Consider the following 25672-nt stretch of genomic DNA (forward strand, 5'->3'; position numbering starts at 1 on the left):
TGAGAAATGTAATATGTTCTGAATTACATAGGATGCAGAATCCTCTTCCCTAATTCAGGAGTCTCTAAGAGTAACAATTCTCTAAAAAAACAAAATGAACAAAGCTTTAAAAACTATCAACAAATATATTTATTGTGGTGGCTTTCCCCCCATTAGATACACTTTGTTAGGAAGTAGTATCCCTTTCAGTTCCAGGTGGACCATTAAGCAGGTAATAAGATTGCTCCCCACCCCCACCCCCACTCCGTTGAGAGAGAAAGAAAACACATGACTTTGCAAACATGTTATATTTTCCTTGCTCTAGTTTTCATTTTCTATGAAATCAGAATTTTCTTCTAATAAGTATGATTTGTTTTTGGAAGTAACTTACAGGTACATGTTTACAGACTTACATAACCCAAGGGGTAGCAGAGGCTGAACCACACAGTGCTGACATAGACTGGAGACCTGTTCCAGGTAATCACAACCCTTCACAGTTTTGGAAAGCACAAAAGTCATCTCCAACTCTATGGTTTCTTCCACATTTTGCCAATCCCATACAGTATATTTAATTCTGTAAATATGTGCACTCTCATGCTTCTTGCAGAAGGACAAATGAGGGCAAGAGACCCAAGCTTATAACAGTTGTTTCTGTGGTGATAATTCCTATGATTCCAAATGCCAGGCCCTAAAATCTGAGCACTCTCTAGACTTCCTGCACAAAACAACACTGTCCTTTGAAAGATGTTTCTCTCCTCTGATCTCCTGTTTCTTTTGAAGGGATACCACATCTTTGAATTTGCAGAACTATCATTTGCTTCTTTAAACAAATAGCTCAAAAAATACTTTTATAGGAAAAAGATGTTGCTTCTCCAGATGTCGTCATTATGTTGTTACATCTTATAGCCTATTGATGATTATGTACAAAATTTCTTGTCTCTTAAAAATGCACAGAAGCGCGTAAGATAACCATTCAAAAACATCCCTTCTTTGAACTTCCGGCTCTTTGTTGTTAACTATGCTTGTATGAAGAATATAGCAACTATCTGGAATGTTGTTTAGACTGAGCAGTAACTGACACTTTGTCCATTTGTGGTCCTAATGGCTAGAGCACCTGTCCTGGGCATCTGGTGGAGATAGCAGCATCACGAGTTTACAACAATCTCATGGGACTCTCTAGTGTACAGTGCTGACTGATACCGATTTCTGTTGTTTATCTTGGACCTTTCGCTTCTTCTGCTGCTGTTTGTCTTTGTTTTCTCGTTGCTCTGGAGTTTCTCTGCTGGGCCCCAGACCTTTGTTATCAGGTATTGCATCCTTACTTTCTTCTTTATTAAGTTTTTTTCTTTTTCTCTCCCTTCCTTTTTTTCCTGAAATGAAAGGATACACCTTTAAAAAAACATTGAATCATGTTCTATTTGGTTATTCTAAGTTTTTAAAAAGTAGTTGAATTTCTCTTAGGTTGCATACCATGCCCACAGATACCAAATATCTACTATTTAAATCATTCATTCAACTAGTCTTTATGAAGGCTGTGCTATATTTTAAGCAATGTAAGTGTGAAACACATACAACATATAATGAAGCAATTAATATATGATAGTTCTGAATTCCAGATGGTTCTATTGCTATAAGTTTGATATGAATATTATTTTACATGATAGCTATTTATGGATATTTAATAGAAATTATTGAATAGATTTCTTGCCATCTAAGAAATTTATTAATGTCTATACATTATCTGGCTCCTACATAAGGCACTATTTTGTTTTCAAAATTGTCCAAGTAGCAGTTACATACTTGCAATATGCTGATATATCTACATGCCATCTACTAAAAGAGAATTAATTTGCATAAAAAATATGTAAATAAAGGTTCATGAGGAATACCAGGATAACTATATTTTAATGCAAGTATTTATATGTTGAAATTACTTTCCATCACAAATTCTCTACATGCAGGGGTAGCTGTGTCTATAACTTATCGATAACCCTATGGTATTAGCTACCAGGGCAGGGACTTTGTGTCTCTATCAACCAAATGAGTAGATATTTATTGGAATATACTGGATTCCATGGAGGACCTTGACCTTGAACTGGGTTTGAAGCACAGATTTATTCAGATTCACACTCTGAGGCATTTTGAAAATGGAATCAACACGACTTTAAAGGTTTTGATGCAGAAAAGCATATTGCAAGAAAGACTGGAGCCAGGGTGAAGAAATGGATTTTATTCTATTGGACTCGCAGAACTGTTAACAGTTTTAGAAGAGAGTAATTTGATCAAAATGCATGAGTCTGGCACCAAATTAGATGAATCGTTTTTTCAAATTTCAAATTAGTGAATTAACTAGGTATTTTATTATCACGTTAACATTTTACATATACAACCTACAGTGTAAAATAATTTCAAGGGCATGGTTTTAGTAACCTCCATTCATACCCACATCCCAGTGAAAAATTACTGATTCAAATCAATATAGTAAATGAACACTAGGAACAAACTACGCCTTGGTGTGGGAGAAATTCTGATTGGCTGTATCCCTACACACTGAGCCATGTAAAATCTGAAATTAGTTTTGGTCTACAAAAAGTCACTTTGGACAAAAGTATTTTGGATAAATTATTTGCATGACAGAACCAAAATATTTTCACGTCCTGAAATAGGCTGCAAATATTGAATTCAGTGGTTTGGCTTTCCTTTTCTTGAGCTCTGGTTATGGAATTCTAGGAACCAATATTAATACTGCATTCGTAAACTCGGCCAACACAGTCTCCTCGGATTTTATGCCGCAGCTAGCTTTGCCTGAGACTATATTTACAAAACCTTCCAGTTACTTTATGAAAACTTGCCTTGTTGGGCTCCACATAACACACCTCCAAATTTTGGACTCTAAAAGAACAGTTAACAAAAATGAGAACTCAGACCACGTAAAATAAATATCAGTCAAATTATTTTGGATATGTAGAGATGAGCAAACAATGTTAGAGTTGACTGTATGTCTAGGGTTGACTAGTTGTATATTGATTCACCCATTCCATTATTCTTTTCACTTAAAAGAATAATCCTGGATTGATAAGATTTCTACAGAAGAAATTCAGGGTGTTTTTTTTTTTTATGCTGGCTTTACACATTTGAAGAGCTGACATAAACTTAGTAACTAAATAGAGAAAATTGAAGAGTTAATTTACTTTCTTGAATATGTACCATAATTTAGTTTTCACAAATCTGCATGAACTGAAAGAGAGCAATGCTGGTTTTTATGGTGTATGCTTGATTTTCTGAAGGACATGGCTGCAAAGGTTAGATTACATAATATTTCCATTCTGAAGAGCATTTTGGAGGTGTTCAAGCTCAACTCTAAAAATATTGTCAGTGAAAATCATTCCAAAGTTCCAAAAAAACTACTGACCCCAAAGAAAATGTTATTTTTATGGAAATTATCCAAAAGTTCAGTGTTTAACATTGTTCTCTTGATGATGGTCCAACATCTTACAGCTGTGATCCCAACCATAAAGTTTTGGACATGTAAAAAATATATTGTTTCTTTCTTGGTCAGAGATTGATTTATACGTTTTCTAGCTACATGTGACAATGTACTCAACTTACAGTGCATTTCTGCTTATTAGCAAACTGATATGATTATTTCTTAATATGGGCAGAAACATTCTTGGAAGTAGCTTGAAACCCAGTATCATAGTTTTATTATCCAAGGAATAACTATTTAGTCTGGGCGGTGAGTGAAAGGGGAGGTTCTACTAAAGTAACAGGAAACTAGCACATTGTACATTGTTGTTGTCCAACAGAGGGCTATTGCACAATAGAAAAATGTGATTATTACTTTTTACAGGCCATGTGTTAGTGGTTGGAAATGCTAACTACCCTTTTGCGTAAGTAATATATTTTCCTCTTGTCCAAGAAATAAAAATGCAGAAGAGTGGCTCTAGTCCATTAAAAAATCACATGCAATTTGGGAAATTTGGTAAGGTTTTCATTAAAGAGGATTTCTTTTTCTATTCTGGTGACTTTTCATTGATGTGGTCAATAGTTATTTTTATACTTTTTTGGGTAATTATGCAAACTAAGCATTCCAGTTATCACAATCTTACATATATATGTTTGTGTTTTGTCATTCATTGATTATGTGTGTGCACATACACACGCGCACCAGAATTGTGTTGTAGAGTGTTCCAATGATTAAAAGAATGTTCATCTTCCCTCGATGTTCCATCCTCATGGGCGGACTTTGCATAGAAACCATCAAAAAGAAATTGCTATTAGCAATCAAGTACAATCTGAGCCTTTGCATAGAAATGTAATGTTTAAGAACACTGTCTTACATATGTAGAGAACAAATGTATGGGCACCAAGCGGGGAAAGCAGGGGGCAGGGGTGGTGGTGGTGGGATGAATTGGGAGATTGGGATTGACATATACACAATAATATGTATAAAACAGATAACTAATAAGAACCAGCTGTATAAGAAAAAATAAAATTAAATTAAAAAAAAAAGAACACTGTCTTTAGGGTCAAAAAAACATGGTGTTCAAATTCTAGGTCTGCCACCAGCTATTTGTGTGACTTTTGGCAAGTTGTTGATATCTCTCGGGATTAGTTGTCTGATATTTAAAATGTGGATAATCATTACTACTTGCTAAACTTTTTAAGGATTGCGTGAGATGCTTGTAAAACACTTAGCATAGTGCATGGCACACATTAACCATGGGAGAAATGAAAGCGAATGTTAATAACTCATTACACAAACACAAATTAAACCTCTATCCCATGCCAAAGAGTGGGCTAAAACCTGGGGATACAAGTGAGATATAGAGACAGACACAATAAATATAGTCACACACTAATGCAAAATTTGAAGCATGCACAAGATCTACTGGTTGCAGACCAAGAGAAGCATTGAACTCTGCCAATGGAGATCGAAAAAGATTCCCCAGATGGGGTGATGTTTGAGCTGAGCTTTAAAGAATTAGTGAGAGTTTGCCAGGCTGAAGAGGGGAAAAGGGCATGGTAGGCAGAGAACAACATGTCAATGGCATGAAGGCATGCAAGGACATGGTGAATCTGGGGAACTGAAGTAGACTTCCTTGGTTTGATCAGAGTTTATATACAGTATATTACCCAGAGAAGCTGGAACAATAGACAGGACTTGACTGCCATTTGGGGAGTTTGTCCTGAGGACCAGTGGTACTGAAAACTGGAGAAGGGCAAGTATCAGAATCTGAGAGCAAAGCAGAGTTTGGGTGTTTCTGTGACTAGTTTAACATGTGACCTTATTTTCTATTTCAGAAACACTTCTATAAGTAATAAGAACCCATAAAGTGAGTATTGGTAATGACTGGTATTTATTTTTGAGCCTTAACTTTTAAAAGAGTAGCTAAAGTCTATGTGAAGACCATATAGCCGCGTATTATTTAAGATTCTGTTGCAAGACAGTGTCACATAATTGAGTAGGTGCTTGACCTTTTTGAGATCCTGAAGTTACTTTCTATTAATACAGTAGTACATAGCCATTTATGTAAACACCTCCTAGGGCTTTCTGCAGACCAGGTTTCCAAGTGCAGATGACTCTGAAAAATACAGATTCCTAGTGCCACTCCTGGAGATCATGATTCAGTAGTTTTCATGATGGGCCCAGGAACCTACAGTTAAAAACATGTCCACCCCCAGTTTATTCTTATGTGCAGCTTCATTTAAGAACCATAGCTGTAGATCAACAGAAGATCCAATTTCCTTAAACATATACTCTCAAAAAGTTTATTTCATATCACATGGCTTATCATTTCTTTTCTTATATTTTTTTTCCCATGGATATCAAATATGTTTTTTAACTTACTGTAGCTACTAATTTTTAAGTCAAGTTTTCTGATTAGGTACATTTGGAATAGACACCTAGATACAAAACAAAAATTAGCTGCAGATAGTCTTTTTAAAATATATCAAGGAAATATGAACTGAAAAGAATAAACATATTAAAAAGAACAAAGAGAGAAGGAAATGATCCTGAATTATATTTCCTAAATTACATATAACATATTTTAAGTTCCAAGTAAAAATAAAAACCACAGAAAATGCTCAATCACCCTTTTAAATATAATGCGGTTATAAATAAAAGAGTTGTTCTCCTTAGAATCACAAATATAATTTATTTATTGAGAATTATTCAAATTATGAATATCAGTTCACAGTTTTCCAGATGTTTAGAAATATCTGTCTGTCTTTATAAAAGCTGCTTCTTGGTGAATTTCTTGCAAGATACCACTAAGGGGAGCTATTGAGCTTAAGCAGCTCCACTTCCAAGACTTTTTCAAAAAGCTGAGAATGTATCCTACACTCTAAACTGAGGACTAAATATGACAGAATCTATGATTCAAACCAATTAAATAAATATCCCATCAAAAGTACAAAATTTATTGCTAGGTAGTTTCTCTTTATTGGGTGTAGAAGGAAATTCAACTGGAAAGGCAAGGCTTTATACCTTCAAAAGAACACAAGTGGTGTGAAAATGGGGTTAATCTGATGAATTTTGGATCTAGAGTTGGACCTGAAATTTATGTATAGAGGATGAAAATTCCAACTTTTTTCCTTTTTGTTAAGACATCACCGAAGAAATTTCACAACGGAGGGGAAATTGCTACGGTATAACTTCTTCAGCAAATATGATTTATCGTGTAAATACATATTTAAGGGTCTTTGAACTGTGGGCACAGGACAGGACAGCCTGACCCAGTGGTGAAGAACAGAGCTGAAAGTCAGCAAGGCCAAATTCCTTCTCAGCTATATTATTACCAAATAGAACTGACTTGAGAAATGCATTAAAACCTTTTGTTTTGTTTTTGTTTTAATAAAATAGAAACACTTATTTCTTTGCTATTATTTTAACTCAGGAATTTATTCCAAATAAAGGGAAAATATGAAAGAATGATAGGTTTAAAAAAAAATAGGCGACAATTTCTCCAAATGGAAATTTAAGCTACTTGATTTATCTACTCTGTACAGGTGATCCTTAAACAACACAGGTTTGAACTGTGAAGATCCACTTATACATGGATATTTTTCAACAGTAATATTACAGTACTATAGCTTCTGGTTGGTTAAATCCCCAGATGCAGAGGAACCATGGATATGGAGGGCAACAATAAATTATACTTGGATTAACCCTCTGAAGTTGTTTAAGGGTCAACCATCATTTAATACATGAATTAGTTCAATTGTACTTCCATTTAACTTCCAAGATGCTTCTGAGTAACTATTCGCAGAAAAATAATTTGATGTATCATTACATGCTCTGCTAAGTGCTGTAATTTGGGGAGTTACCTTGAGCCCATTTTTGCAAAGATATTAAGATGAAATAACATTTTGCCACCAATTGAAAATGGTTAATGTAAGAGATGTTAATCTATTTGTGTCATTCTTTTGGGGATTCTGAAACAAGTCTGTCCTGACTGAAAGGCACTGAGTGTAAATTTTCTGACGTGAAAGAAGATAAACCCAAACTTCTTGCCATGGCGCCCAGGATGCTTGTCCTGTAACCTGGCCCCTGCTTATGTAGTCAGCAACTTTGAAGACCTCATCCTTCTCTTCCTAGTCACCTCTGCACTTCACCTGCCACACTCACAGTGTTTACAGATCCCGTATGTTTGATTCATTTCCCTAGAATGCATTCTCTAGTATCCCTTGCTCTAACTCAGACTTAAGTACTCACATGTCACCCCTTCAGGGAAATCTTCCTCACTCTTCTAACTTTCTCTTAAGCTGGATTATTTATGTTTCTCCTCTCTTTGCTCCTTAAACTCCCAATTAGTAATCCTGTTGCAATAATCAAGGAGAAGATGACTTGAGCTGTCTGTTTTTAAAAATAGTAAGAGCAATGACAGATAACTAAAAATTAATGAACACTTCCATGTGCCAGGCATACTTCTAAGAGCGAGCACTGTGTCTATAAGCTCTATTATAACCTCCATGGGAAGATGAGGAAAACGAGGGCTCTTCTTAACCACCGTGTTCCTCTGCCTCCACAACTGTGTCTCAATAGAGCACAATGTGACACGACATCCTTGTATTCTTGTTTTATTTCACACTTAAACTACTGAATACAAAAAAACAAAAAAGAAAAGACAGTGTGCAGGTGTGGACTAACATAGGAAAACATAGAGGTTTTGTAAATATTAGAACATACTTACTTGACCTCTTGAAACTTCAGTTTCCTGAGCTGCCAGTTGTTCCTCAGAACCTAAGGGAACTTTGCAGTAGATGTTTTGTGTCTTCACCATCCAGTTACCTCATGCTCTACCCTCTTCTGTTTTATTGCTACAAGTCTGTTTAGTTTTCATTATTTCCACTCGTCTCCCAATCACATAGAGGTAGGATATTGCATACATATATATATCTTATCATTCATATCTAACTTAGAAACTTTATTTGACTTTTAAAACTACCACTATTACATTTTTGAAATTCTAATAAAATTATCAGGGATTTTTATATTTTGTTACATTTAATATCAGAAAAAGAGAAAGAAAAACTGTATGAATTTAAATTTCACAATCCCACTGAGGCTTGAAGGCAGTCCCATTATAAATAATTTCATTTTATGGCAGATATCATAAACGCCAATAATAACAACTTTTCAGAATCTATATTTCCATAATATGCTTCAGCATAATCAACTTGCTTTTGCCAAATCAAATACTTTCCTTATGAATTGATTGTTGTCAGTAGGCCTTTACAGATTTTTTTCCCCTGTGTTGCTTAAATAGTTTCATTACTCACTGAAGATTCAAGATCTGAAATTTTGAATTCTCGCTCCACGTCCTAACAGAACTTTCCATGTGCCTTTCCCCCAAACGCAACTCCAGTCCATCTTCATGGTTCTGATGCCTAGAATGCTACCCTGGACTTCTTGCACTCAAAAGGGACATTACCTAGAGTGCCAAGGGAACTGTCAGAGATACTGGATACTGCATACTGTGATGCCTTCTTGTTGTAAGTCGTCAGTATTAAAAGAACAGTTAAAAGTGCAAGGAGAAAAAAGAAACCCAAAATGTTTTACTATTTGCAATATTTACAATTTACTCATTATAAAAGTAAAGGGTACCCTGTATTTTATTTTATAATATTTAAAAAATATAACAGTGCATTACGATTTACATTACATAACTATTTTAAGCTTAGTATTCTTTTATGTGGGCTAATTTCTTTTGAATCAACTACCTTTTGTTTGAAAGTTCACTTGAAATTAGTAAGTTCAGTGTTGTTTTTTTTTTTCAGTGCAAAATTTCTTAACTTCACTTTGAAATTCTACCCAGCATATTAGGTTAGATTACAAAATTCTTGGAAACTAAATCACATACAATTTACATGTTGAAAATTTCCTGATCTAAGCATGTTTGCGTAGTGTGTTTTGAACTAGATCTTGGGTCGTATACAATTTCATCTATTGGATAAGCAAGTAAACTTATTCTGATTTTCATTTGCTGTCAAAGAACGTGTTGGTAAATTTCACCTATTAAATCAGTCAAATTTTGTTCATTACTTTTGCCATGAAATTCATGACTAGCTTGTGAAATGACTATTACTGCTCTCTTTACAAAAAATGACTCTGCATATGATATTTTGATTGTTTCACATACTGTTTATGAATTTACGAGGATATGTGTATATTGCTTATCTTCAGAAATTAGACAGTGATGTGGCTGACACCGCTATTTCAAAAACCGTTGAAACCTGCCTAGTAGCATTGTCGAGTGTCCTCCCAAAATTTTCAGTGGAGACCAGTCTTCTCGAAGTATTAATGAGTATCTTGGAAATTAATTTATGTGTTTATCTTTGTTGTAACACTCATTCTCTACCTTGTCTCCCTCCTCACAGCCCACCCTCAACTCATGTTGACTGCTGCTATAGGCTACCATCTGATACATCAAAGTAGAGAATGTGTATGAGTCTATGGAATGTTTATGTCAAAATTATTTTCATATCATCCTTTAAAAAATTTATTGCAGCAATTTAAATATAAAAAATACCACCCAGTTTTTTTCTAGGAATAGCCGCTTTGAAAATTCCTATCATATGCATATTGCCAGACTTAAAGTATGTAAGATAGTTTATTATGGACAGGATTTCCTACAAAATTATTTTAAAAGCAGAATACACAATTGTCAGACCATCTTTTGAGTGATTCCTTTAAGAAGTATGGGCAATGATTTCTTTAATACTTCACTATAATGAATGTTTAAAAAACATTTCATATTTTTGTGATAAATTATTTTTCCTACTTTTGTGTCATTAAATTTTTTTTTTTTTTCTTTTGGCTGAGCTGCGCGGCATGTGGGATCTTAGTTCCCCGACCAGGGATCGAACCTGGGCTCCCTGCAGTGGAAATGCAGAGTCTTAACCACTGGACCACCAGGGAAGTCCTCAATTTAAATTTTAAATGTAACAACTTTATTTAATATATCACTAGTCAACAATAAGTTGAAAGTACTGCCTGAAGTGTAGACTGCTTTGAAAATCTGAGTCTTAAAAATGTTTTTCTTGGTGAACTTTTCTTGGTGAATTTTCATTCTCTTGCTCTAAATCTTTCTGAGTTGACAATCATCCTACCCCAGTCCCACTAACACATGCTAAAGTAACACAATAAAGAACGTTTAAATTTGTTGACTTACCCAATTCATTTACCTTAGAGAACCAAAAACCTCAGTTATATCAATATTTGATTCTGAAAATTAACAATTGATATTTTAAAACTGTTTTTCATCCTCACATATTCCTCTCATGAGAGAACACAATGACAGTGTGTTTTCATGTAGAGCTTAGTCAGAATAACACTGGTATTTGAATTTTCCCATTTTTCTTCAGTTAGGTGTGTAGGTTCACAGTTCAGTCTTTCATACTTGAAATACAGGTTCTGGAATCTGTTTATGGTAAATATCCACCAAACGCCTTTTTTTTTTTTTTTAAAGAGAATCACTAAGCCAAGAGCACTGTCTTCATCTTTCATGAAATATAGTTTTCCAATTAACAGGAAAGTCCTTCATTTCAAAAGTCTGAACAGAATGCTACTTGAAAATTCATTCCAGCTGGTTAAATTGAAGAACTGAAAGAATTCCAAAGAAAGAATATTCTCTTGGCATTTATCATTTGACTTTCATTTGGATAAATTTCCATTTGGTCCAAGAACTTGTCTCAGAATTTTGTTCTTCTGAGACAAAAAAAGAAGTGTTGATAGGCATGTTTGACTGTGCTGTACTTCCTCCCTTACCCAAATTGTGTACTCGGTTGTATTGACAGGAGGAGATGGCCTCATACTTGCTGACACATTGGCAGTGATTGATTATACAAGAAATGTTGATATTATTCTAGTCACTTTTATCATTTTATGCACTAGTTGACTGTGCTGTCTAATTCTCATTCTACCACATCCCACTCTTTCTTTCCTTTGAAGCTTTTTACTGCTTGATGGAGGAAAAATGTAACTCTAATCTGGAATTACATCACAGGGGGGAAAACAACTACCAAGCGTTTTATCTAGTGTGTGTTACTCCATATTTTTAGTAAAGATGTCACACTCTTTTATAGTTATAATTTAGTATTTTCAGCAATTTATTGATTACTTATGTAAAGTTAATTTTTTTAATGCAACTTCAGTACATTCTCAAATGTTTTCACTATTAATACTAGTTTCAGTAATACTAGTTTTAGTATTTTCTTTCTTTTTTTGTTACAGATTCTATCTCAAACTATTGACTTCTTAACAAGCTTAGAAAACATAGAGTACCCCATGTAGCCTTTACTATATTAAAATTTGCAAGAAATAAAGTTTCTTCATTAATGTAAATAAGATAATAAGGGGTGTATTTCACCTGTAGCAGATAACACAAGCTGTTTTAAGTACTTTTTCTCTCACTCTGTTCGTGTGAATATCTGTTCTTAATTAGAAATACTTTTCACATGCATTTCCATAAGCAACAAGGTAGCTCCTTGTAATTATTTCATCAACAGTGGTTACATATACTTGAATGGAATACAAATGATTTAATTTCTTTAAAAGTTTTGGGCAGTTGAGCGTTCACTAATCTAGAAATATCCACCCTATAATTGAGATTAGTAATATTTTACCACATCGCATTTTACAGTTTTTCATTGTACTTCCTTTCTCATGGTATTGATGCATGTTAGTGTGGGGGAGGAGTTGGGAGAGTAGACATATGTGCAACAAATGTGTGTGTATGTTTGTGTATACATATAAATACATATGCACATATTTATTTATAGGCCCCTTCCCACCACAGATGGAAAAGTTCTATTTTTCTGGTGGATTTAAAAATATTAATTCAAAGACAGAAAGCCTGTTTTCCAATTTAATTTTCAGTAAGTCTGAAAGGAGATTTAGCCAATTACAAGAGTTCTTCAGAAACCCGAACCTTGAAAATTAAGAGACTCTGCTAAGTTATGTGACTTTTACCTTTTTCTTATCAAACATATTTTCCATATGTTAAATTTAATTTAACTTAAACTAAGTTGCACCCTTTTTTTCTTTGCAAACTTTCAAAATGTTGTGGGAAAAATAGAATGTGTTGCTCTAATAAGCATCTGATTAATGCAGAAGAATTTAAAGAATTATGTTCATTCTTTGGATACTCAAACTTTTACATGTGGACTTCCTCTCCTAACACTGACATTATCATGAGAAGTCCAATTTCCCTCTTCTTTCTTTGCTACTAATTAGTCCATTTCCTTCCATTGTTTTGATTGGGTCCCTAAGTGTATATTTTATGTATTATCTACATATATTATCTACTGAATTTTGATCTATATTTCCAGGCCCTTTTTAATATGTCATGATGATATTGAATTATGCTTCTACTTTTTATAAAATAGGAAGAACACTGTAGTAATAACTGTAAATATGATGGACTTACCTTTGTAGAAACTCAACCTTAATTTTGTTTCCCTATAAAAATATTTAGAAAGAAAATACAATTCACAGGATGGGTTATTTCAGGTCGGGTGGATAACGTTGGGGCTTCCAGCAGTGGGTTCCTGATTCATTTGCATAATTTTGTGCACAGAGAACCTGGAGGCATAGGAGGCCTCCATACCTGGTACACAGGTAAGCACTGCTACCATTGCTCCAAAGAATGTGGCAGGTTTGCCTTTCTCTTTGGCACAAGCCTGTACACAGTTGTGACTCAATAAATATTGGTTAAAAAAATTAAATGAAAAGATGAATAATGCTCTCTTTTCTTGATTTAATGCTTGTCATTCTATTTGAGGGAGAGACGGGTAAGGACAGACATAGAGAGAGATGCTTTTGGTGTTATTATCACATATGCAAGCATGCTGTGATTACCCAGTATTTTGAACAACTTGTCTTAATGAATGACATTTATTATTATGGAGTCCTCTGCCAGTTAGCCACTTCCATACAATATTGGTTTCAAGTGACTACCATCCACTCCAGAGAGCTGCATCATGGTTGCAGGGAAATAATTTTAACTTGTCATGCTCTAGAAGATCATCTTTGGGACCAAACCAATGATGAATAACTAGAGTATCCCTAAGGCTGTTTCAAGTAGAGAACTTAGAAGTCCAGGTTGCGACAGAGGTTACAGAGGATCCTCTCTTCTGTTGTGAGAAGGAACTTAAATTCTAGAACAGTTTTAGGGATTTGAAGGCTCTAAGGTTTCCCTGAGACTGGGAATGTGGACAACCTCTCAGCCCAAAACTGGGAAAGAGTGGCCTAAGAAAATTTTTCTGAGACTGGAGAATAAGAGGTGGTCAGGGAGAGAGTGGGGAAATGGAGGAGGAGAGGAAGGGACTTGGATGATTATGAAAAGTTGAAAGATGGCAAAATAGCTTTTTTCTTCCTTAAATTATCTTCTATAGCAGGCACAAATGATGCTTTATTTGGTGGAGTAGGGAATGTTGTCTTCTTTTAAAATAATGAAATATGACCCTGGCTCATCTTGGCCCAATCTTAGGGCTTTTGAAGTGGTACTGCACAGTCTCAGAAGCTTGATTTCCCCTTGAGTTTTGACTGACTGTGGCTTTTGTTGTAATCCATTGAATTTTGTGTTCGGTGGAATTCCACCAAAAGGAAGGGCCCTTGGGTAATATGATGAAACTGTCAATTTAAGAGGGTGTAGCAAGAGCAGCAAATGGCACGTGTAATGCAATTAACGAGAGAAAGTCGTAGGAAGGACTTAAGCAAATGAGCTGAAAATGAAATAAACTGTAACAGTTTCTGAAGGAATGAAATCTGTCTTACACCATCTCCACAAAAATGAATCCTTAATTTAATTGAGAATTTAAGAGTCAAATAAGATGCTCTTGGAAATAAAAAGGCCAAATGAAATAGAAAAAAAATGTTCTAAAGGAATAGATAGTTTTTAATATTCCATGTTTTGGTTTTTTACCTTCTGAGCAAAGTGCACAATCTTCCTGTGTCCCTGAAGACCATATGAAGGTAGAAAGGGGAATATATGACCAATGATTGATATAAACCCTTCCCTTATCTCCAGGGAACTTTTAGGAAAAAGGGTAGTAGTCAGGAGGTGATTAAAAATGCTGAGGAGTAAGAATATTTAAGGATGGCAGGAGTAAGATTGGCAGATTTATCTCTCTGCTGTGCTGGGGGTTGAGGGGATGGGAAGAAGAATCCTTTCTTCTCTATTATACCTTGGCCACCCTTAATCAAGTACATTTTGGGGCCCTGTAAACTCTATTGGTACTTTTTAGATGCACAGGCCTTGAGGAGTGAAGCACAGAAGGCTGTCTCCTGGGCAGCCTTCCCTGAGTATGAACAGGTCTAGGTGTGGGTGATGAATCTCTCCTAACAGAAAACAATACCCATGATTTCTAAAAATCAGCAAATATTTCAGAGATCACTGAATGCTCTAATACATGATTTTTGCTACTGCTCACAACACATAATAAGCATTGTATTCTTTATGTATGTTAATATATTTTACATTTTTGATTCATACATGGATTAATATATTAACATATTTTGCTGTACTAGTTGTTAAATGTTTTGAAAATCACTCCTTGCCTATATACATCCTTTAAGATACATTTCAAAGGCTGCTTTCTCCATGAAGCCTTCCCCAGTTATTCTCCAGCAGGTGAGTAGGGATGCAGTCAAGTATAGCTTCTATGACCTTGGACTTTGAAGTTAGAAAGATCTGAGTCTGATTCTCTGCCAAACCATTTAGTCATTTTTTATCCTTGGGGGATGTTGCTTAAACTCTCAAGACCTCATTTAAAAAAATATGTGCTTAAAAATATGTGTGGCATTCAATTAAATGTCAAACATCTGAAATGGGTATCAGAGAATGTATATTTTAGACTTGGCTATATTACTTAGCAGCAACGTGACCTTAAGTGAAGCGCTTTCTGTGATTCAGTTGACTCATTTATAAACACGAACAGATAATTCCTATTCTTCTCACTACTTGGGATAGGTGTGAGGAACAAATGATATGTAACTACTTAGAAAATTGAAAAAATAATAAAATTATAACCCCTAAAATAATGATGATATGATGGTGGTGGTGGTCTCTATGAAGATATAAAACAGTTGAGTAAATCAAATCACCTTTGAAAACAGAAGAGCCCTAATTTGACTAAAATAAAACCTTAATTTTTTAAGACTTTTGGTGGAAGTTCTTAACCCACTCAAGTCCATCTGCTTTAAAATTTTAAAAATCTTACTCCTTATGTATTGCTCAAACATGTTATTGTCTCTTCATTCTCATTCAGTTCAAGCCTCTTACCATCTCCAGAGTGTAATTCTGCAAAACTAGGGACACTGCATTTTTTTGCTTCCAGCTGTTTTCCACTTCGCTGTCAGGTTACCCCCTTATAGCACAGAGGGCTGCTCTGCTGTTCCTGTTGGTCTCTTGTTTTTTTAATCTCCCCTGTGCCTGTATTTCCAAAGTTGGGAATACATAGCTTAGAAGGCCCTTCAGAATCTGACTCCAGTCTATTGTATAGTGTTATTTTTTACCCTAATTTGCCTTTGCTTCAGCTATACCACATGTCTCAGGAATATCTGATCACATCACATTCTTTCTTGCTTTTGTGCCTTAGATGCTCATCCTTAATGGAAAGCTTCTTTAGCTGGAAGAATTCTACGTGCTTTTCAAGAGCCAATAACACTTTACCTCCTCTGTTTCCAGAACACTGTACCCATCTGTCTATTTTGCCATTATTTGTTTACAACTAACTCTCACATGAAATTGTGAACTCTTAAGTGAGTCTCATACAGATTTGTGTATCTTCCTTGTCATTTTCACTTCTTGCATCTAGCATGGTTCCTGGCATACAGTAGTTACTCAACACATAAAGTCACAAGAAAGGATGAATAGGCAGAGTGTTCAATGCCAGAATCATACAGAGCTAGACAAGCGGTGATACCACAAGGCTTAAACAGCAAAAGAGTTTAACGACAATTCTATTCATAAAAACAGATTTTCTAGTAGGACATCAAGTTATTTATCAGACTTAGTTTGCCTTTGCCACAATTATATTGCTTTGTCAGTTTCTTTATATTCTTTTTAGTAAAGGAATCTTTGCTTTTGGTGATGATGTGACCCAGTAAATAAAACTGTTCTATATGAGGCATGGCATCATTATGTCACCCCAGCTGGAAGCAGTAAGGATACAAGGCTTACTCATGGTTCCATCACATCCAGCTTCCAATTTTCTAAGCTTCGGTTTGTCCACTGATTAATATGCACAACACATGCATGATGAGTTAGGGATGATGGATTTAGTCATATTTTCTACAGTCTGTTTATGAGAAGGATTAACTTTCCTTTTTAAATCAGTAAGAGATAGTCAGAGGGGACACACAGGCAGAGTAATGAAAGAACTGGGCAGACTTAGCCGAATCTGTCAACAATTTCTTATGGAGGAAATCATCACCGTAAATGTTCACTTCATACAAAGGAGCAATGCTAGTTGATGTTTGGTCCTTGGCTTGGTAATCATTTATTTACCCAGGGTCCATTCAGAGAGCATTATGTAAATTGGGAGCCCTTCAAATTTCTAAGAAGCATGATCTACTTTACTGGAACAGCCGTGTGGCAGGCAGAATAACAGCCTCCCAAAGATGTCCATGTCCTAATGCTGGAACCTATGAATATGCTACTTTACATGGCAGATGGGAATTAAGGTTGCAGATGGAATTATAGTTGCTAATCAGCTGACTTTGAGATGGATAGAGTATCTGGGATTATCTAGGTAGGCCCAGTCTAATTTCATGAGTCCTTAAAAGAACTTACAAGGAAGAAGAGGCAGAAGAGAGGGCCAGAGAGATGCTATGTGCAAAGGGCTCACCCTGCCATTTGTAGCTTTGAAGGAGAAGGAAGAGGCCCTGAGCCAAGGAATGTGGGCCGTCTATACAGGCTGGAAAAGGCAAGGAAGTGAATTTTCCCCAGCGCTACTAAAAACAAACACTGCCCTGTGGACACACTGATTTTATCCTAACTAGGCATGTGTTTGTCTTCTGACATATAGAACTGTAAGATGATAAATTTGTGTTGTTTAAGATACTATATTTTTGGTAATTTATGGCAGCAGTAGAAAACTAATATGAGCCCAAACTTTGAAATGGTTTTCTTATATTTCAGTTCATAAATATATGCCAAAAATGGTTTTGAAGACCACTATCCTACTATTCAGATGCTCTAGGTAACCTGAATGGATCATCTTGGCTCTGAATAGCATCTAACTTGTCTAGACAGACTGTTAGAACATAAGCACCACAGATTTCTTTCTGGCAACTTTATTCCTCGAAATTTGGAGAAACAGAATTTACTGGTGACCAAGCCTGCAAAAAGCAGCTGTGTCAGAAATACTAATTTTTTAAAAAGTCATACCTCTAATACTTATCCAATTCTTGTGAGAACCCAAAATTTGCTTTTCCTAAAAATGATCTGATTAATTATAAGACAAATTGTGCAACAAGATGGGTCCTTCCCATCTTATTTTTTTGTATACAGTGCCTACATTTTCAGTGTCAATTTGTGAACAAGGATTCCTATTAAGCAGAAATTCATCTGGAGTGTATCATCTGCAAGATCAGCTTTAAGAGAAATGAAAAAAATGTGAAGACAGGGAGATTCTTTAAGAATGAAATTATGCCTTCCTCCATGCGCCCACACCAATGTGGTTACAGAACTTTGGGGAATTTATTCCAATGTTTTCTGTGCTCATGGTGTTCATTGCTTCAGTTCTTCCTATCAGAACCTCCTGAGGTCAGAAAGGTTTGCCCTTTTCAGAGACTTTTTTCAGCCAGTGAAGGCTTCTGAGCTAACCAGAAATCAAAATGGGATGCTGCATTTTGTCAGAACTGCATGTTTAGTCTGCTTTCTTAGGAATAATCAAGAAAAGTTATATGTGAAAAGACACAGATGCTCCTTTCTCAGTGATATTTTCATATTTTTGAAGTATAATATGAAAAAATCTAGTTGAAATCTAGAACAACATGTATTTTGTATATCCATGTATTTTATTGATTTATAGAAGCTCACGAAAGATAAATATCTTTTGGAAATGCCTAAGATTATATACATAATATTATTATATTATACATAATATGTAATACAAGGCAATAAATGTTGTATCATAGTGATGTTGACCCTTAGTCCAGAATGTCTTTCTTTGAAAATGTATAGTAAACAGATATTCTACTATTTATTCTGACTTATAATTGAGCACATTTATAGCATGGAGAATATTTTTAATTTATCAGACTTCCAATCATTTTAGGAAAATCTCAAAGAGGTACCTAAAAATTAAGTTGCCCCAAATTTTAATCATATTACTTATCTTTCATTTTTATTATTATGTGAAAAAAGTAGGACTCAAATTAACGTTGCCTTAAGACATATATTTTGTTATGAGTTTAGTAACTAAAAAGCATGTGTGTATATGTTAGAGAATCTCAAGGAGTTGTTTGTAATATTTAAAGTTGTTGTCCAACCCAAATTCTATAAAATGTTACTACTTAACTATAATATACCATCTATTGCTTAAAAATCTATACAGTGAAATAGAATTAGTTAACATTTCAATATTTGGATTAAAGATGACTATAGACTCTCTCATAGGATGTAAAGCCCTAGAAGAGCAGCTAAGTAAATACCTATTAATATTCTTTAATACCAGTTTCATTTCACACTTCATTTCTATTTCAGAAATGAGTCAAAGGACTGTATCCAACAGATTGAGACTAATACTAGTGAAATAAAATTTATTATTCTATTCTATCATTAAAAAAACCAGCAAAACGCCAATAACAAAAACAAAACTTTAAGACCACTACTTGGCTCTCTCTGACTCCCTTCCCTGGACAGCCATTAAATAATTGACTTTTGAGGAAAAACAAGCACATTTGTAAAAAGTCTGGCTTCTTGTGAGTCCTTTCTCCCTTTGTCTTTCATCTCTTTTACTCAAGTTATAAAAAAAGAGAAAGTAGATGCAAATCTTTTTAATTTACATTTTTAAAAACTTCTTTTCAGTTCCTGTTTCACCAATTTAGTTTTTCACCTAGCTTTGATTATCCATCTTTATAGTTCCTGACTTACTGTGTTCACACCTTATCAAAAATTCTAATAGAATATAGAGTTAAGTTCTTGTGACCAGAACTTATTACTGGCATGGAACATTTGGTGCCAACCTCCAACGAATCCCAGATTACATTTGTATCCACGTCCTCTTTTTGACAGGGTACTATCTTCTGCTGTCTCTGGGCAAATACACAGGTCCTGTCTGCTGGAAGACCAGCTGGGTTTAAGAAGGAGACGGACTCTCATGGTTGACAGCTAACCAGATGAATGTGCCTCTTCTGTACAGCTGAGGTAAGGAATTGTCATCAGTGAGTGTTTGGTACAATTTGGTAGCTTGAAAGGCTGGGAATTCACATTTGTGATATTTAAGCAGATTTTAGTCTCATTGGCTTATTCCCAAGAATTGGGTAACATGTTATAGTTTTTGATGACTTGTTGGTTATTTGTTATTCTTCTAAATTCCCAAAGAATGAGCAAAATATCCAGTGGGAACACTGACATGAGCAACAGACTTAGCAGTCACTTTTGTGAGCCATCAGCCGTGGCACATCACATTAAAAACCCCAAACGCAGGCCAACCTTGGGTCAGAATTCTCCCCAGTTAGAGGAAGACTCTACCATGAAGGAAAAGAGCAAGTTCAGAAAGAGTCTTGGCTTAAAATGTAAGGTTTGAGAATCTTAGTAGAGTGGAAGGGGTGGAAACAGGTAGTGTTTATTAGAAATAAAAATTTGCTGCCACAGAGAAGCACAGGGATTATCAGGAGTATAGTAATTCAGCTACAAGGAATTCATACCTTGTAACGGGTGTCACCTGAGTTAAATGAAGATGAACTTTGACTTTTATTTAAAATTAAATAAATATATAAACCCTAGAGTAAAATATTTCTTCTTTAAAATATGTCTTGAGGTTTTTCATTATCCAAACCCTGGATTATCGTAAATTCATCCTAAATTTCTTTCCGGTGACTCCTAAGATAAAGTGCTTTTTTTCCCCTTTCCTAGACATTAAAACACATTTCACTCTTTTTTTTTTTTTTTTTTGCGGTACGCGGGCCTCTCACTGTTGCAGCCTCTCCCGTTGCAGAGCGCAGGCTCTGGACGCGCAGGCTCAGACGCGCAGGCTCAGCGGCCATGGCTCACGGGCCCAGCCGCTCCGCGGCATGTGGGATCTTCCCAAACCGGAGCACGAACCCGTATCCGCTGCATCGGCAGGCGGACTCTCAACCACTGCGCCACCAAGGAAGCCCCACATTGTGCTCTTTTAAAGGCTTATTCTTTCCATCTGCTTGACCATATTAAGAATAGTCATGAAAACTGGCTGACCTAAAACAAGTGGGATTTTAGGACCCAAAGAAGCTAATAGTAAGGAGTGAGCATTTAGGTCTATTCACCAAGAAAAAGGAGATAACAAGTTCCCTGACACTGGAGCTTCAATTCCTTTGTTACAGGCTTGTACTTCAGCTTCTTTTTCTGCTTAGTCATTGCTTTAACTCCCACTCTGAGATTAATTGCATGACCCTTGGAGATGAATGATCTTCCACTTAATCTTAGCCAATGCAATCTGGACAACCTCAGGGTTGGTGAGGCTCCTCTTGGGTGGTTTTCATTTGTTTTAAGAACATTAAAGTATCTCATAAATCTATATTTATTATATTGGTGAGTAATCTACTATAATTAAATATGAAATGCTGAAGACAATGTTAAGGTAACATTGGGGTCACAAACCTCTTTTTATGGTGGTTTCATGGCTGCAAAAATACCCTGGAATTTGCTTTTGTCTTTATGTCTGCATCTGTTTAACATTATGAAGCATCCAACAGCATATCATTTTCAAATGGGCACTTTATAAGTGTTTTAAAATAATAGCGATGTTTCTTGATTATAAATACACACTACTTATAACAAAAAAATTTAAGATGAATCTTGGAGAGAATGCAGCTAACCATACCCTCATTCAATATGAAGTGTCTTCACTCACCAGTATTAGAAAATTTGGTGAGCCAGTTTTAATACAGTATTTAAGAATATTCAGGGTTTAATACTAGATCTGTTCCTACTAGTTTTCGATTGAGACCAGTATGGAGGTAACAGAAATCAGGCAAAGTAATAAAAAAAAATCAGCTCAAGTCCATGAATTTGGATCTATGATTTAGAATGGACTATGATAAATGTGCTAAAATTGACCTTTGTAATACCTTCAGGGAGAAAAAGGATTTGTTATGCAAATTAATATTGGAACAAACAGTTGTTTTTAGAGGTGTTTAAATGATCAAAAAGTATAAAATTTTCCAGCCCTTTATATCATTTATGAAAAAAATCAATGTTACGAGGAAGTATTATTTGATAACTGAAGCAGTCACCTAACCAATTTTCCACTTGACTGCAATAGATTAATCATATGCAGTTGAGGAAAGTATCACAATTGCATGTTTTTCAAACATATTCTGTAAACACTAGCAAAGCTATTCCTTTGGATTTTCTGAATTTTCAATATTAAGCAAGATGCATCCCTCCAAACCTAACAAAAACTAAATACTATGCTTTGGAACTTTGTCTTCAGTAAAGGAACTCAATTTTCTAAGTTAGACAGATGAACAAAACAAAACAAATGCGCATACCCAAGATAAGAGACGCTAAGTGTCAATTATAGGGATAAACCCACAAATCAATAAATAACTCATACTAGGAAAATATATGTGTTAGAGGACAAATGAATTATAGAACATAAAGAGAGGGAGAGTGAGTGTTTTCAACAAGCTGGGATAGTCACTTCTTTTTGTATTGAAATGTGCTACAAGATCTATTGACTATGAAGTTTTAAAATTGAATAAATCTTCATGCATTTGTACCTAAATTCAGGAATACAAATGAAAGAGTTACTCACTCATATGATTCCATGGCTAGTTTAAAGAGTTAAGATAAAGCTGCCCAAAGGTAGAAGCGTCTCTATAAATCTAAACACTATTTCTATCAGACATCCTTGCAAACTGGCCTAGGAAAATTTTACTGAGTACTTCAAATGTAAATCTATTGTATGGCTGAGAATAAACACAAATAGATCACAAAGTGGGCTTTGTTAAAGAAAAATGTGTTGGTGACTATGTTCCCAGTTCTCTGACTCCGTATGTTATTAGTTTTAATTACCGTGTAGCACACACATACTTAAATTTTGAGGAGAATGAAGTTAGACTAGTTACATTCTAATGGCTCTAGAGAATATGGTGTCAGTGAGGTCAGCTTGTAAAGCCATGGTCCTCATGTTCCCACAGGACAGCAGCAACAAAATAAAATCCAGCATATAAGCAGTTTCATTATGTATCTGTAACCCCGATTTCTTAACATCCCATGTTTCTTTTGCTCTCTTCACACCTCTTGGTCTTTTCCTGATGGGAGCATATCCACTATTCAAAAATGAGATTTAGTGAAGTGTTTGTAAAAACACACAGGCAAGGCCAAAATGGCAGCCACCAATTTGTTCTTATTTCCATTAGGCCATCCTTGAATTCGAAAATCTCTAATTATGTTTCAAGTGCTTTAGAAGGCTTAATAGATCACTAGTAGGTTTTACCACATCTTAATTCTGAAAATCTGTATATAATTTAAAGAAAACATATCCATGTGTTTCTGACTAACTTGCCATTAAGCTTATTTTGTAAGCTCAATTTCATGTCTAAAAAATAGTTAAAAGCCTCTTTAAATTGTTAAGCTTTTGCCAAGAACAAGGTATCATAAACACACACACTGTTTATGGGTTGGTCTTTGACAGCCCAAACTAAAGTCTGTAAATAGCTATCTAATAATACTACTAGAGGAAATACATGCTCCCATCTTTTTGCAAACAAATAGCTTCCTGCCCTCTCTTTGCCTATTTGGAGGAGCATGCTATATATATATTTATAACGTTATAGTGAAACTCTTATTCTGCTAACAGTCAGTTTCCCTTGTTTTCAAAGTTAAGCTACTATATTCTAGGAGGAATTTTGCACCAGCGCCCTAGCCTCAATCTCACGTGCCTTCAGCAGATGTCTACAGCAACTGAGAGCAGCATGTGATTTTTCCATATAGTCGTGAGTTCCCAAAGAACAAACCAAAAGTCATGCTGCATCTGCTTTATTCGTACATGCACATTGTGTTCTCTCTTGGAACTCTGTCCTCTTACAGCTTGCTTCAGGCTTGGAAACCTCCTGGGCTGGGAACTTTGCTCCATGTCTGGCATATCCACTGATTCACACGACACTTAGGAGACCATGTACACTTCGTAAATTGAGTTGAAAATCTGAACCTCTGAAATACATTTTTTAGTAAATTTCATTTTACGTCTTCATTGTTAATTTATAGTAGTTGGATGGAGTATTAGTTTTCATAACCTTTTAAAAAACCAAATGAGGATCTTCATTAGGTCCCATATTTAAACATAACCCTGTGAAAATTGCACATGACACTTAGAGCCTGAAGGTCACTGACTCTACTGACTGGCAGTGTCTTTGTTTAGACAGTGTGATGCTGCTAACATAACCATTTACTCCATTTGAATACGATGTTAGCAATTTGTGAAAACCATTTGGCTTTAAAACAGCAGTGTGATTTGAGGCAAAAGGCCAATTTGCTCATTAAGTTCAAGTTTGTTCTTTGAACAACAAAATGATTGTAAAACAGAAAGAAAGATTTAGCAGATTTCGTGATAGAAATAGAAGGTTCTCAATTTTATCAGCAACAAAATGACAATAATAATAATAGCTAATGCCAACCACATGTGTGGTGTGTATAATTTTAAAAGGTCGGAAAAATAGAAATAAATGGTCATCTTGAATATGTGTCAAAAGTGTTGAAAGAGACAGTGTAGAAAGAAGACTGGATTAATAGACAAAAGGTCCACATTCTGTTCCTGATTCATCTGTTTACTAGCTAACACTCTTAAGGTTGTTATAAACTTTCTTCAGCCTCAGTTACTTGAAATTTCACTGGACTTGGAGTCAGGTCTGGGTTTGAGTCCTGTGTCTGTTGCTTCCTATGTGTGATTTAAAGTCAACTACTCACACTCAAAGCCTCAATTTCCTCATTTTTAAAATGGAGTAGATAACAACAATGCAGACTGCCCAAAATATTTGAAAAACTACATAAGATAATTATGCAAAACTGCCAAGATTTTGACAAATCATATTCTTAAATCACAGCCCAATCATAAAGAATCTATGTCAATGGTTATGGTTATTGGATTTGAGTAAGGATATACAACCCAAGCAAAGTATTTTCTTTGGCTTTTTGTAAGGTGATTTGGGGTCCACTATAATTACCCTGGAAAACCATTTTTACTTCTTCTTTAATAACTAGAAGTCTCATCTCCATTTTAATCGTCTTATCAAGTTCCCAGGAATAATGTAACTAGGTAACAACTACTCTAGCTTTACCCCTTAGGGTCCAGTGGTGAGAAAATTCCCTTCTAGTTGTTGTACTATTTAGTGGGGCTCCATGGAATATTAGGATTTAAACCCACTCAGAATTTGGATTTTTTTTTTAATTTGACTATAAAAGCTGTATATGTTAAACAACTTGATTTTAGAGAGTAAGATCAATAGTTAAGGGCTTTTTAATTATTCATAAGCTTCCTTTCCAGAGAAATGTAGGCTTGTGAAACAGGCCTTTTAGTTTAAAGGAATAGCATTTCATGGCAAATCGAATATTTAATATCATTAATTAAAAATAGTTCTATGTTTCCTATGGAACTTTGGGTTTTTGCAGTTAGAAGATTCTGGATCACATGTTGGTAGTTTTATTCTTTTCAGTATTCTAAATACATATATTCAAGTCCTTTGGGTCTCAAACTAACTTGTTTTTTTTAAATTTAGTATTGCACACACATTTTTAGTTAAGCAATAAACATCTGTCATCTGCCATTTATTAATATTAATTATAAATAGTCAGTGGCTCATGGGATCCAAGTACAGCAGCTGAGATTTTTCTAAATCTGACCTCCTTAGAGTTTATACAAAAAGTGTTCAGAGTACTTCTCCTAAGCTCCTAGCCAATTTAAGGCTGGTTTGCAACCTAGTGTTTTAGATTCTGCATCTAGCAATGAAAAATGACAAACTGACAAAAATGAT

At 35.1% G+C, this 25672-nt stretch overlaps 1 protein-coding gene and 1 non-coding gene across 2 annotated transcripts in view; both read right to left on the reverse strand.

The window, feature by feature from the left end:
* Nucleotides 1-242: 242 nt before the first annotated feature.
* Nucleotides 243-25672, reverse strand: part of RSPO3 (R-spondin 3) — a 77026-nt gene continuing 51596 nt past the window's right edge. Inside the window, exon 5 of the mRNA XM_060167785.1 lies at nt 243-1349. Coding sequence (XP_060023768.1) covers nt 1156-1349 — 194 coding nt within the window. The 3' untranslated portion in view covers nt 243-1155. The remainder of the gene's footprint in view (nt 1350-25672) is intronic.
* TRNAG-UCC (transfer RNA glycine (anticodon UCC)) lies at nt 10333-10405 on the reverse strand. Its single transcript has one exon. It is a non-coding gene; the product is annotated as a tRNA-Gly (tRNA).

This window comes from Lagenorhynchus albirostris, chromosome 12 (genome assembly GCF_949774975.1).
Source record: "Lagenorhynchus albirostris chromosome 12, mLagAlb1.1, whole genome shotgun sequence".
NCBI classification, from domain to species: Eukaryota; Metazoa; Chordata; class Mammalia; order Artiodactyla; family Delphinidae; genus Lagenorhynchus; species Lagenorhynchus albirostris.